At 40.5% G+C, this 14,012-nt stretch overlaps 1 protein-coding gene across 7 annotated transcripts in view; it reads left to right on the top strand.

The window, feature by feature from the left end:
- BLTP1 (bridge-like lipid transfer protein family member 1) overlaps window positions 1-14,012 on the top strand; it is a 193,215-nt gene that overhangs the window by 10,359 nt on the left and 168,844 nt on the right. For all 7 annotated transcript variants that reach the window (XM_055144298.1, XM_055144300.1, XM_055144302.1 and 4 more), the window contains exon 3: window positions 13,333-13,462. In XM_055144298.1, coding sequence (XP_055000273.1) covers window positions 13,366-13,462 — 97 coding nt within the window. In that variant the 5' untranslated portion in view covers window positions 13,333-13,365. The remainder of the gene's footprint in view (window positions 1-13,332; window positions 13,463-14,012) is intronic.

Here is a 14,012-nt window from a genome sequence, read left to right as displayed (position 1 = left end):
AACTGCTTTTCTTATATGAAGTCATCAATTGTCACTGTCCCATGTAAGAGGTAGGTGCTATCCATGTCCTCATTTTACAGATAAGCAGCATTCTTCAACCTTTCACACTTGTATACTGGTACCAGGCCTGTTCAAGAACTGGTATGCCAGTGCTTTTCAACCTTGCTACACCTGCATACTGGCCCTCTCAGTTGACCAGTGGCTGAAGACCACTGTACTAGGGCACAGAGAGGTTAGGTAACTTGCTCATGTTTACACAGCTGTAATGTCAGAACTGGTCCTTGAACCCAGGTAGTCTAGTACAGGGTCCATGTCCTAATTCATGTAATGGTCTGCTTTTGGAACTATACAGTCTGAAGCGCTACCCTTTCAGTCTATTGTTTTCTGTAACTGCCTCCTTTTACTCCCTTCCCCACACTCTTTCCTGATAATGTTCTGTACTTCCTTGTTTGTACTTTTCACCTACCCCTTTCTAGAACAGTCTAGTATACTGTTGGATATACTAGGAGTCCTTTCTCCTCGCTGCTGCTAGTTTAAGTTTATTGAGTAACACCCATCACAATGCTCCTGAAGCACTCCCATTCATCTTTAATTTTTTTGTGCTCTGCTTCCTGTATCTGTTAATCCCTCATTTCCCCTAGTTAATCCCTTAATTAATTAATCCCCTGTGATTTACAAGGTCAGATTCCTCTAAGGACTCTGGATTTTGTATATACTAGTAAAATACTGATTTGTTTCTTTCCTTTATGTCCTTTGCATAGTTTACTTTAGAGCATGTCCTTTTTGTATAGACACAGGAAGTTAGGTAATGCTATGCTTTTGTAACTTGGGAGTTAATTGACTCCGAATAATATTTACTCCTGAGCTTCTGTCAAATTTACTGTCAGATTTAAGCTTCAGTTGCCCTTAGTTCCTAGCACTTCAAAAGCAGGGTCCCGATGAAGGGACTTGGATAGATCCAGGGGCAAATTGTGAGCTACCCTGGCATCAAAATGGGACTGGCCAAGCACCATAAAATATATAATAAGCTAAGAGCACAGTTGTGGACAGACTATTTTCATGACCCAAAAAGAAATAACTGGATAAGGACCCTGCTGGGGTTAGGAAGGACTAATCTGGCCTGAGGACTCTAGTCTGGGATGTATAGCGAAATGTCCCAAGGAGAACCACCCTTATAAGCTTAATACATCTCTACTGTGTCTATACAAAATGACTAGGAAGATTATTAAGAAGTAAGTTTAAGATGATTATTTAAGTGAATATGGACTAAGGAAAGGAGAAATATGCCCTTAGATAAAATTTGTCCCTTGAGCAGATCCTCTAGCAGGATGAGATCTTTGTCTTAAAAGAAGCTTCCCCTAAGGAAGGGCTTTTCATATGATGACTGTGTTATTTCACCTAGGTTTAATTGCTTCTCCAACCCTTGATGTTGGGCTCTTAACTAACCCTGGGAGACTGGAAAAGATTGAGTGAAAAGGAAATGGCAGGGTAAGACTGGAATGGGGCCAAAAGTGAAACTGGATGAATAGAGTGAAACTGGATGGGGAATGGGAGACTGGGATGAGAATAGTGTGAGCTGGATGAGGACAGAGATTGGAGTAAATGGTGACTGATCACCAACCAGCTTTGCTGCCCTGTTCCCTCCTTCGTGCGTCCGTCAGCAGCAGATGGCAAGGGTGGGAGATGGCTCATGGCCACTGAACGCACACGGCGAGGACCGACACATTTGTGAACACACAGTATACTCGATAAATAATTCTTGCAGAGATGCTAATGTTAACTCTGTTTTATTTTATTTATTTACTTATTTATTTTTTGCTTTTTGGGTCACACCCGGCAATGCACAGGGGTTACTCCTGGCTCTGCACTCAGGAATTACTCCTGGCAGTGCTCAGGGGACCATATGGGATGCTGGAATCGAACCCGGGTTGGCCGTTTGCAAGGCAAACACCCTACCCGCTGTGCTATCGCCCCAGCCCCTGCTAACTGTATTTTATTATTTTGTTTTTTGCTTAACTTGGCAGTGCTCAAGGGTTATTTCTGACTCTGAACTCAGGAATTACTCCTGGCAGTGTTTGGGGGGCCACATGTGGTGCCAGGGATCAAACCCAGATTGGCCGTTTGTAAGGAGAGCACCTTACCCACTATACTGTTGTTCTGACCCTGAGATGTTAACTCTATTTCTGATGCTGTGATTAAGGCTTTGAGTCTGTTATTGCTCAGTATTTGCATTTAAGTTTTAGCATTGTATTCTGCGTTTTTAGTACTTAATAGTACTATTATTTATTTTATTTTATTTTCTTGAATCACCATGTGGAAAGTTACAAAGCTTCCAGGCTTAAGTCTCAGTTACATAATGCTCAAACACCCATCCCTTCACCTGTGCTCCTTAATAGTATTAAAGACAAGCATTGGATGAAGAGATTGTACAGCTGATTGATATATGCGAGTAGTTTTTTTCTTCTCAGACATGGAATGAGAAGATGGTCATGGAAACATCTAAACTTTTAAATAAGGACTCAAATACATATAATATTAAACAGTTTCCAGTTTTTCAGATCAGCCATATGGATGTATAGCTGGAAACAATCTCATTACTTGGATCTAGGTGTGTGGATCTAGTTCTTCCCTTTTTGTCTCTTCTCAGTCTCTTTCTCCACTTCTCTTTTCATAGTGAATCTGGCCTGTATGCCTTTGGAATGCAACAGAAAAACCAAAGAAAACAGACACAGGGAACATGCAGAATCCACACATCCAACAGTGCCCTGGCAATTGGTTGTCTTTTATCATTGAGACTAATAAAAACAGCACTTCTCAAAGTAACCTTAATTGAGTACCTGCTGTTTCCTGTTGCTTATCAAAATTTAATTCTTGTATTGACTCAAATTCCTTTTTACTAAAGGGACTATAATCCATTTCTCTCATTTGTTTGATACTTAGATTGTCTCAGCTGGTTTATGTCCATTAGGCATAAACCTCTCAATCTTCTAGCTCTTCTTTCCTTTCTTGATAGGGAGATTCTTCTTACCTTTCCTGTCCTTGTCTTGGAATCAGCATTTCTTTAAGAAGCCCAGCTTCATCTTAATAGAAATGATTTCCAGAGTGGTGGTGCCATCATAACATGGTGTCATTCTATGCGGTGCCACATATAGTATATGATCATGTGAGCCATGCTTATTTCTGTGTCCATTTATTTGGGAAAGCCCACACCATCCATATTCTTATCTAACACCAAAGGCTAATTCTAGTTTTCTTCTCTTAAAGTCTTTTTCAGTGAAGAATTTAGCTTCCCTCTATCTTGAATATATGGGCTTGAGTGCTCTCCTACTGCTACTTGACTTGTTTGCAGGTATGTGCTGTTGTGCCTGCATCAGCTATATTCCAGATTGCCTTCTGTGTGGTAGCCTGGCTCTCTCTATGGCATTTGCTCTCTGCTTTTTGGGCATAGACTCTGGGACCTGGACTCCTTCTGCAAAAACTCCTGCCAGGGATGTACTCTTCCACTCAGCCTCATTGTTCTGGGCCGGGCCTCTGCCTATTCCCTATTCCAGGGGCCTTGAAACCTTGAAATAGAGTACTCCCCTCTTTACTACACAGATGGATTCTGGAATTACCTCTGTTGGCTCTGACAGCCCACTCACTCCAGGCACCAAGACCTCCCATTCTGAGAGAGAGGATGTCCTCAGATGCTGTGTCCACTGTGCATGCATCACCTTGTGGCTGCTAGACTAATGAGGAAGGGAAGTGAGCAAATGGCACTTTGGTCCTTACTACATCCTTTCCTTCTTGGAAATTATGCTGTGACTCTCATGCCAGTCCCTCGGTGTGAGGACTGGAATAGTCACTACACAATATGGCTCTACACAGAGCCTCCTCAGTCTGTGTTCTGACTGACTTCATTCAGTAGAATGCTTGGCTCTTGTTTAGGGGCCATTTAAAAATCTTTGCCATTAATAAAAAGATATTAAGGGCATTCAGGTAGGAAAGGAAGAAATCAAGCTCTCACTATTCGCAGATGATATGATACTATACTTAGAGAACCCTAAAACCTCTACCAATAAACTCCTAGAATAGTATTCTAATACTATACTAAATAGTATTCTAATACTATACTAAATACTATACTAAAACTCGTATAGTAAAATTGCAGGCTATAAAATCAATACCCAAAAGTCCATGGCTTTCCTATATGCAAATAATGAGAGAGAAGAAAGTGACATGATAAAAGCAATTCCGTTCACAATTGTGCCTCAAAAAATCAAGTACCTCAGAATCAGCTTAACTAAGAAGGTAAAGGACTTGTGTAATGAAAACTACAAAACTACAAAACTTCAGGAAATAAAAGAGGACACGAGGAAACGGAAAGACATCCCCTGCTCATGGATTGGAAGGATTAATATTGTCAAAATATAAATACTCCCCAAAGCATTGTACAAATTAAATGCGATCCCTATAAGAATACCCTTGACATTCTTCAAAGAAATGGAGCAAGCGGGGCTGGAGTAATAGCACAGCGGGTAGGGCATTTGCCTTGCACGTGGCTGACCCGGGTTCAAATCCCAGCATCCCATATGGCCCCCTGAGCACCGCCAGGGGTAATTCCTGAGTGCATGAGCCAGGAATGACCCCTGTGCATCGCCAGGTGTGACCCAAAAAGCAAAAAAAAAAAAAAAAAAAAAAAAAAGAAAAGAAATGGAGCAAGCGCTACTGAAATTCATATGGAACAATAAGCCCCCACGAATAGCTAAAGCAATTCTTGGGAAAAAGAAAATGGGAGGAATCAATCTCCCCAACTTCAAACTCTACTACAAAGCAGTAGTAATTAAAACAGCATGGTACTGGAACAAAGGCAGAGCCGCAGACCAAGGAACAGGGTTGAATACTCTGACATATACCCCCAAATATATGATTACCTAATCTTTGATAAGGGAGCAAGAAATGTGAAGTGGAGCAAGGAAAGAATGTTTAATAAATTGTGCTGGCAGAACTGGACAACTACATGCAAAAAAATGGGCTAAGATCTCCACCTATCACCATGTACAAAAGTCAGATCAAAATGGATTAAAGACCTCAACATCAGACCAGAATCCCTAAGGTACATTGAACACAAGGCCGGCAAAACCCTCCAAGACATTGAAGCCAACGGTATCTTCAAAGATGACACGCCACTGGCCAAGCAAGTGAAAACAGAGATAAATAAATGGGACTATCTCAAACTAAGAAGCTTCTGTACCTCAAAAGAAACAGTGACCAAAATACAAAGACAATCTACAGAATGAGAAAGGATATTTACGCAGTACCCATCCGATAAAGGGTTGGTATCAAGGATATACAGTGCACTGGTTGAACTCCACAAGAAGAAAACTGCCGACCTGATCAGAAAATGGGGTGATGAAATGAACAGAAACTTTCCCAAAGAAGAAATTTGGATGGCTGAGAGGCACATGAGAAAATGTTCAACATCACTAATCATCAGGGAGATGCAGATCAAAACAACAATGAGATATCATCTCACACCACAGAGACTGGCCCACATCCCAAAAAACAAAAGCAACCAGTGTTTGTGTGGATGTGGGGAGAAAGGGACTCTCCTTCACTGCTGGTGGGAATGCCGACTGGTTCAGCCCTTTTGGAAAACAATATGGATGATTCTCAAAAAATTAGAAATTGAGCTTCCATTTGACCCAGCAATACCACTCCTGGGAATATATCTTGGAGAGGCAAAAAGGTATAGTAGAAATGACATCTGCATTTCTATGTTCATTGCAGCACTGTTTACAATAGCCACAATCTAGAAAAAACCAGAGTGCCCCAAAACAGATGACTGGTTAAAGAAACTCTGGTACATCTACACAGTGGAATACTATGCAGCTGTCAGAAAACATGAAGTCATGAAATTTGCATGTAAGTGGATCAACATGGAAAGTATCATGTTGAGTGAAATGAGTCAGAAAGAAGGAGACAGACATAGAAAGATTGCACTCATATGTGGAATATAAAGTAGCAAAGAGGTACAAGCTTGCAATGATGCAATTTCTGGCAGAAATTTCTCTGGACTTAGTTACTAAAATACTAAATCCAAAACTGTGCGGCCGCTAGTGTGGCCGCTCAACCTCATATCTCTTCATTCTCAGCAATAGAAAACAAATTATCAAATGCTTCCTTTTTAGCAGGTCCGACTTTGGGGGGAGAAACTCCAAACAATAATAGTGATTTTTTTGTTGAAATATTGAATGTGATCAAAGTAAAGTGAAAGTAAAATGAAATTTAGCAGTTACACAGGTGGGGTTGGGGGCAGGGGAGGTAGGGGAGTCTGGGGGAGGTACTGTGATTCTTGGTGGTGGAATATGTGCACTGGTGAAGGGATGGGTGTTTGAGCATTGTATAACTGAGACTTAAACCTGAAAGCTTTGTAACTTTCCACATGGTGATTCAATAAAAGAATAAATTAAAAAAATAAATAAAAATCTTTGCCATTAATTTTATACTTGTTAAAAAACAAGTTCTTTTGACTATTGGGCCTTTTTCAGGTCATTTGCTTTTGAAACTACAACACCCTCTTTTTAAATCTTTTTGCTTTTTATTTATTAATTTTATTAAGTCACCCTGAATTACAAAGTTATCCATAAATTCATAATTGGGTTTCAGAAATACAGTGTTTGAACACCAATCTCTTCACCAATATATACTGTACATTTCCTGCTACCAGTACTCATCCCCCCCCATCCCAGCCCAGTTACCCTCTCACCCACAAGTCTGCCTCTGTGAGATCACTTCTGTATAAATTTTGGTACTGTACTTTATATTATTGTTGCTGATAGATTTCCAGGCATAACACTTACTACCTTTCATCCCCTCTCTTCTTCCTGGTTGAATACTTCTCTCCACCATTGTTGTAATGCTCCCGTCCCTGTTCTATCCCTTCAGTCCTTCAAGTGCCGTGCTTCCTGCTGAAGACAGTTCTCATGTTCTTTGTTTCTGTTGCCTTTGGGAATTTCACATTCCACTGTTCTATTTCTTTATATCTGATACATGAGAGACATCTATCTATGTTGGTCTCTCCCTCTAACTACACTCAGCATGATAAATCATTGCAGCAAATCACTTGATTTTTATCTTTTCTTGTGGCTGAGTAATATTCCATTATATATTCGTGCCAACGTTTCTTTGTCCAGTTATCTCTTCTTGTGCACTTGGGTTTTTTCCAGATTTTGGCTATTGTGGATAGTGCTGCAAGGAACACAGGGGTATAGATTGTGTTTTTGGGCCTTGTGGGCTTAGTGGAACTATTGGGTCAGAAGGGAGCTTGATTTCTAGTTTTGTGAGGAATGTCTATTTTACCATAGACCAGTATACATTCTGACTAGGTCCCCATTCTCATCTCCAGCTGGACCAATCTACATTCCCACCAGTTCCCCCCCGCCATGCATCCCACTGTGTATCCATATCAACACTAGTTGTTCTTTTTTTTTTTTTTTTGATATGTGCCAGCCTCTGTGGTGTGAAGTGATACCTCATTATTTTGATTTGCATTTCCCTGATGATTAGTAATGTAGAGCATTTTTTATATGCCTTTTGTCTATTTATGTATGCCTTTGAGGAAGTTTCTCTTCTCCCCAGTTTTTTAAAGATTTTTTAATTGAATTACAGTGAGATATACCTGTACAAAGGTGTTCATGATTAGGTTTCAGTTACACACTATTCCAACACTGTACATTTCCCAGCACCAGTGTCTCCAGTTCCCTCCCATCACCCCCACCCCCAGCCTGTTTCTATGGCAGGTACTCTTCACCCACTTCTTTCTTTCTCTCTCTCTCTCTCTCTCTCTCTCCCCCCCTCCTTCCCTCTTCTCTCTCTCTCTCTCTCCTCTCCCTCCTTCCCTCCTCTCTCTCTCTCTCTCTCTCTCTCTCTCTCTCTCTCTCTTTGTTTCTCTCTCTCCCTCTCTGGGCATTATGGTTTGCAATATAGATACTGGTAAGTTATTGTGTATTTCCCTTTACCTACTTTTAACACTCAGTTCTTGTCTAGCATTATCATTTCCAACTATTGTCATACTGGTCTCCTCTATCTTACCTACCCTCTGCCCCTCACACATTTGTGGTTGATTCCAACCATTGACCAGTCCTCTTAGTCCCTAATTTCCCTGATCATGGATATTAGTCTTCAATTGTATATATATTTTATATACCACAAATGAATGCAGTCATTCTATATCTGTCCCTCTCCTTTTGACTCATTTTATTCAGCATGATACTCTCCATGTGCATCCATTTATAGGCAGATTTCATGACTTTGTTTTTCCTAACAGCTGCGTTGTATTCTATTGTGTAGATGTGCCATAGTTTCTTTATCCATTTGTTCTCTGGCACTGAGGCTGTTTTCATATTCTGGCTCTTGAAAATAGTGCTGCAATGAAAACAGGAGTGCAATTGGTGTTTCTGCCGTATATTTTTAGGCCTCTAGAGTATATTTACAGAACTGGTATTTCTGGATCAAATGGAAGCTCAATATTTTGTTTTTTTGAGGAATGTCCATATTGTTTTCCAACAAAGGCTGGACTAATTGGCATTTCTGCCAACAGTGGGGAGTCCATTTCTTCCCTCATCCGCACCAGCACAGGTTGTTCTTGTGCTTTTAGATGTTTGCCAGTTTCTGTGGTGTGTCTTCTTCCCACTTTTTGATGGGGTTGGATTTCTTTAGTATGTTCTATCATTGCTTTATATATCACATATATTAACCAATTTTTCATATGAGTGATGGGCAAATAATTTCTCGCAGTGTTTGGGGTATCTTTGTTTTTTGGTGACTGTTTTCTTGGAGGTACAGAAGCTTTTTAATTAAAAAAAATTAATTTTTTTTTTTTTTTGCTTTTTGGGTCACAACTGGCGATGCACAGGGGTTACTCCTGGCTCATGCACTCAGGATTACTCCTGGCTGTGCTTGGGGAACATATGGGATGCTGGAAATTGAACCCAGGTTGACCGTGTGCAAGGCAAACACCCTACCAGCTGTGCTATCTCTCCAGCCCCAAGCTTTTAAATTTAATGCAGTGCCATTTGTTTATCTTTGTTTCTGTTTGCTTGGCTAGTGGCATTGACTCCTTAAAGGTGCCCCTAGCTTCAATTCCTCTAGCTTCAGTGCCTCTAGCTTCATTTAAGAGTTCTGTTTATGTTTTCCTCAATGGAACTATGGATTCATGTCTGATATTCAGGTCTTTAATTAATTTTGATTTGACTTTTGTGGGCTGGAGAGATAGCACAGCGGTAGGGCGTTTGCTTTTCACTCGGCCAACAACCTGTGTTTGATTCCTCCATCTCTCTCGGAGAGCCCGGCAAGCTACCGAGAGTATCTCGCCCGCATGGCAGAGCCTGGCAAGCTACCCGTGGCATATTTGATAGGCCAAAAACAGTAACAATAAGTCTCACAATGAGAGACATTACTGGTGCCCACTCGAACAACTCGATGAGCAACGGGATGACAGTGAAAGTGACTTTTGTACATGGTATGAGTCTGAGTTCATTTTTTTTGGCATGTGACTCACCAGTTTTCCCAGCATCATTTGTTGAAGATGATTTCCTTGCTGTCCTTAGTATTTTTACTCCTTTATTGAAAATTATACTTGAGGATCTGTCTCTGGATTTTTAGTTCTGTTCCACTGATCTGAGAGTCTGTCCTTATTCCAGTATGACACTGTTTAATTTACTACAGCTTTAAGTTGGGAGAGCAATACCTTCCATATTTTTCCCTAGGATTGCTTTGACTATTAGGGGTTGGGGGAGTTGTTAATCCATGTGAATTTCAGGAGTGTTTGATTTATCTCTTTAAAAAATGTCATGTGTATTTTTATAGAGATTGCATTGAATATGTATAATGCTATGGGAGAAGTACTGCTGTCTTGACAATGTTAATCCTCCTGATCCATTAGAAAGGAATGTATTTCCATTTCCTCATGTTCTTTTTTATTTCTTTTAGTTGTTTTTTCTGAAGCACAAATGTGAAAGGGATTAAAAAAAAATCTCTCCTCCATGCCATTAGTTGTATATTTAAAAGCCATGACATTTTCCTATCACCATACTATACAGGTCTACTATTGTTTCTAGGAGGGTCTTTTTGGAGGGGGGATAGAGTCTTTAGGGCTAAGTATAGTTTCAAGCCTTTTGCAAGTAGAGTTTGACTTTTTTTTCTACCTGGGTGCCCTTAATATTTTTTTCTTACCTGACTTCTTTGGCAAGGATTTCCAATACTATACTGAATAGTAGTGGTGAAGGTAGGTATCCTTGTTTTGTGCCTGTTCTTAGAGGAAAGTCTTTTTTTTTTTCAACATTGAGTAATTGCTGTGGACTTGTGGTAAATGGCTTTAACTATGTTGAGGAAAGTTCCTTCAACTCCCATTTTATTGAGAGTTTTTATCATGAATCGATGTTTATCGGCCACACAATTCTCAAACACCCTTCCCCTCACCAGTGCCCATCTCCCATCACCAACCCCCCCAGTATACCTGCCACCCCCTCCCACCTCCCCAGTCCCCACCCTTGTACATGATAAGTTCCACTACGTTTATGCCTTATCTCGATTACATTCCATGTTTCAACACACAACTCACTACCGTTGTTGGGGTTTCCCCCAAAAAAGGAAAGCAGTCCTATTGCCAAGGAGGCATTTGATAGTTCTCCACTGCTAAGAATATAGAGATATTAAGTCCCGCTGTTTGTTACATAACTTTTCTTTTTCCCCCTTGCCCCGCGCCACCGAGTTCACGCCTGTTTGGTAATCGCCACGCTGCCTGACAAGGGAAAAAAAAACCGAAAAGGATGGTTATTTCCCGTCATCGGCAGGCGTGGGGCTCTGGCTTAGTTGATAGACTAGTAGAGTTTCTGCAAGCAGTTTCTGGAACCGAAGGGCTTGCGCTGGTATCGGCTCCGGCTCGAGATTCCACCAGCGTCCCACTGTTCCATGTACATAATTTTTCCCCTTATACCCCATTCCCACGCCACCAGGTCTGACAAGATTAGTTTAGGTAACACCCATAACTTTGTCAGAAGTGTAGAATTTTTAAGATCTATTCTTAGCACTTTAAAGCATGCAGTAAGAACTGTACTGATAACTATAGTCCTTAGCTGCACATGACATCCGGGACTTGATTACAGCTGCAAGTTTGTATTTTGACATTCTTCACCCATTTCCCTCACTGTTTCCCCTCTTACTTCACCTTCTGCTCAATTGAGAGAGAACGTGTGTGCATGCGCACGCGCACGCACACGTGGTATGGAGGATTAAACCCAGGGCTTCCTGATGGGGCAATACCGGAACCTAGCTACGGCCATTCTCGAGGCCCCTCTCCACACGTCTGGACAGGCCTCACGCATGAAGGTACCAGCAGAGGAACCCAGGTTTTGTGTAATCCCATCAACGGCCAACATCCAGAGACTTAAAAGTAAGCTCCCAGAAGCGCACGGCTGTTTTGCGGCCCTGCAATATCTTGTAGCCTACTTCTCCCTCTGGGAGAAACTGGCAAGCTTCTGAGAGTTTCCTGCCCACATGGGACAGCCTTGCAAGCTTCCCATGGTGTATTCATATGCTAAAGCCAGTAACAAGCTGGATCCCATTCCCCTGACCCTGAAAGAGCCTCCAGTGTGACATTGTTGGGAGGGCTGAGTACAACATTGTTGAGAGGAAAAGAAGGAATGGAGAGGTTACTGAGCCCACTTGAGAAATCATGATTAACAGGGATTTTCGTGATCGTGATTGTGATTTAAGTGGATTAGAGTAGTTGAGGAAGGAAGAAAGGGACACACCCTGACACACCCTTGTTTGGACCCCACCCTGGAGCAGATCTCCTTGTAAACTGGAGTAATCTCTTTAGGTGAGATTTTGTTAATCTCCTGTACCCTTCTTTGTTGATTTGTTAATGTTCAACCCACCTTTGTGTTATGCCCTATGTGATTGCTATATAAACTAAGACTATAAGAGAGGCAAGATAGAAACATGGGAGAAGACACGGAAGAGAGAAGACACAGAGGGGAGTAGACACAGAAGCAGAGCAGAAGCAGAAGAGGAGACAGCAGAGACAAAAGAGGAGACAGCAGAGACAGAAGAGGAGACAGCAGAGACAGAAGAGGAGACAGCAGAGACAGAAGAAGAGGCAGCAGAGACAGAAGAAGAGGCAGCAGAGACAGAAGAAGAGGAAGCAGGACACAGACAGAAGAAGACACAGCAAGAAGAGGCAGAGAGAAGACACGGAAGCAGAGACAGAGAGGTTGGAAGATACCAGAGGAGAGACTACAGAGACAGAGATAGAGAGACAGAAGAGAGCACAGCAGCACACACAGAAGCAGAGCACAAGGAGGAGCCATCCCGATCTGGTCCATACACAGCAGCTCGAGAGCACCGAATGCGAGCGGCGCGTGCAAGGGAGAGAGAACTGCCCCGAGAGCCCCTGAACAACACAACACACATCACATCTCCCCCTCCCGTGCGTGCCGTTGTAATTTTTTACAGGCACTAGATAATTTTGTTAGAGTTATATTGTCTTAGTCATGTTAATTTTGCATTACCAAATATTATTTCCTTAGCTCATAAAATAACTTTCATTCTTCATTTATAACTTATTTTAGTATTGCAATATATTTGTATTCACCCTGATAATATCTCCTGTTTCTCTCCCTTCTCACACATATACTCTCTCTCTCTCACTCTCATATACACATCACACATCTGGTCACAATTGCTCGTTTGATAATTTAATTTGAGCATCAGGTGTAGTAGTAGGATTCTGCTCAATACTGGTTTCATTCCTTGTACTGCGCATCATCAGTCCCTGAGTACCACCAAAGTCCACCAAACTCTACTTAGAGTGAAGCCAAACTTAAACTTTTTCTATGGCATAATAGGGAATATTACTGATAGAGGTTAGAACGAGTTAATGTAACAATACAAATAAGTATTGTTATAATGTAACAGTACAAATGATAAGTATCATTTTGAGACTAGTCTATTTGTGTGTCCAATTTAGATACTTTTAATATTTCCTTGGTATTGTTGGGATAATCTTTTGATAGTTTCAGGAATAATCATTCTTCTCTTATTTTGACCCAGGATTGTAGTAATTGAACTTCTCAAGATGATTAGATCAGGGTATTACAAATGTGATACGTTGTGTTCTATTTTATATTTCATATGGAAATAGGCACATGTTATATTTTTTCTTATCCTTAGAAGAAACAATATGATTGAATAACTTTCATATACATTAAATTCACCTTTCCTCTGTTATATTATTTCCTTTGTAGCATAATAAATCTGATTCTAAGTTTGATGTTTGGATTCCTTTAGGCCTTTAGATGCCATTCTGAAATAAGTTAAGCAATGGATCAAAGGAAGAATGAGAGTATTGTTCCTAGTATTACCCAGTTGGAAGATTTTCTTATAGAACACAATTCCAATGTTGTTTGGCTCCTTGTTGGTAAGTAAAATATATTTTCTTGTGCTTTATTATTTTTCATATGCGAATTAACAACTACTAAAATTTTTAGTAATTTAAGTTGCTTAAAATTCCATTGAAGTTTCCATTGAAGCTGAAATATTTATAGTACCACTTGTTTGTGGTGAAGAAATACTGGTATCTTAGGTGGTGGATATGATATGGTCACGTATTTTGAAGAGGTTTTGAAATTATAACCTTAAGAACATACATTGTTTTGTAAACTAATATTACTTCAGTAAAAATATTTTTTTAAATTAAAAAGATTCTAATAATTGGTTCTGTGAACATTTGGTCTGCAAACTGTTCTAGAAGATTGTTTTTTTCTAGGTGCTTTCTTTTCTAACTTGGGGAGATTGAAAGAAAAGAAAGATGTTGCATTAGCTGCTCTTTTGTGTCAAGTCCATTCTTCTACCCTGTAGAAATGATTCAAATTATTTTTATTATTAAAATGATTATCTTGCAAATATATTTTTGCCTAATCTCGGCTTGGTTCTTATGCCATTTGCATCTGGTTGTGGACTTTGCCAGT

Source organism: Sorex araneus, chromosome 7, assembly GCF_027595985.1.
Source record: "Sorex araneus isolate mSorAra2 chromosome 7, mSorAra2.pri, whole genome shotgun sequence".
Taxonomy (NCBI): domain Eukaryota; kingdom Metazoa; phylum Chordata; class Mammalia; order Eulipotyphla; family Soricidae; genus Sorex; species Sorex araneus.
Note: the sequence above shows the minus strand (reverse complement) of the source record. Positions and strands in the feature narration are given on the sequence as shown.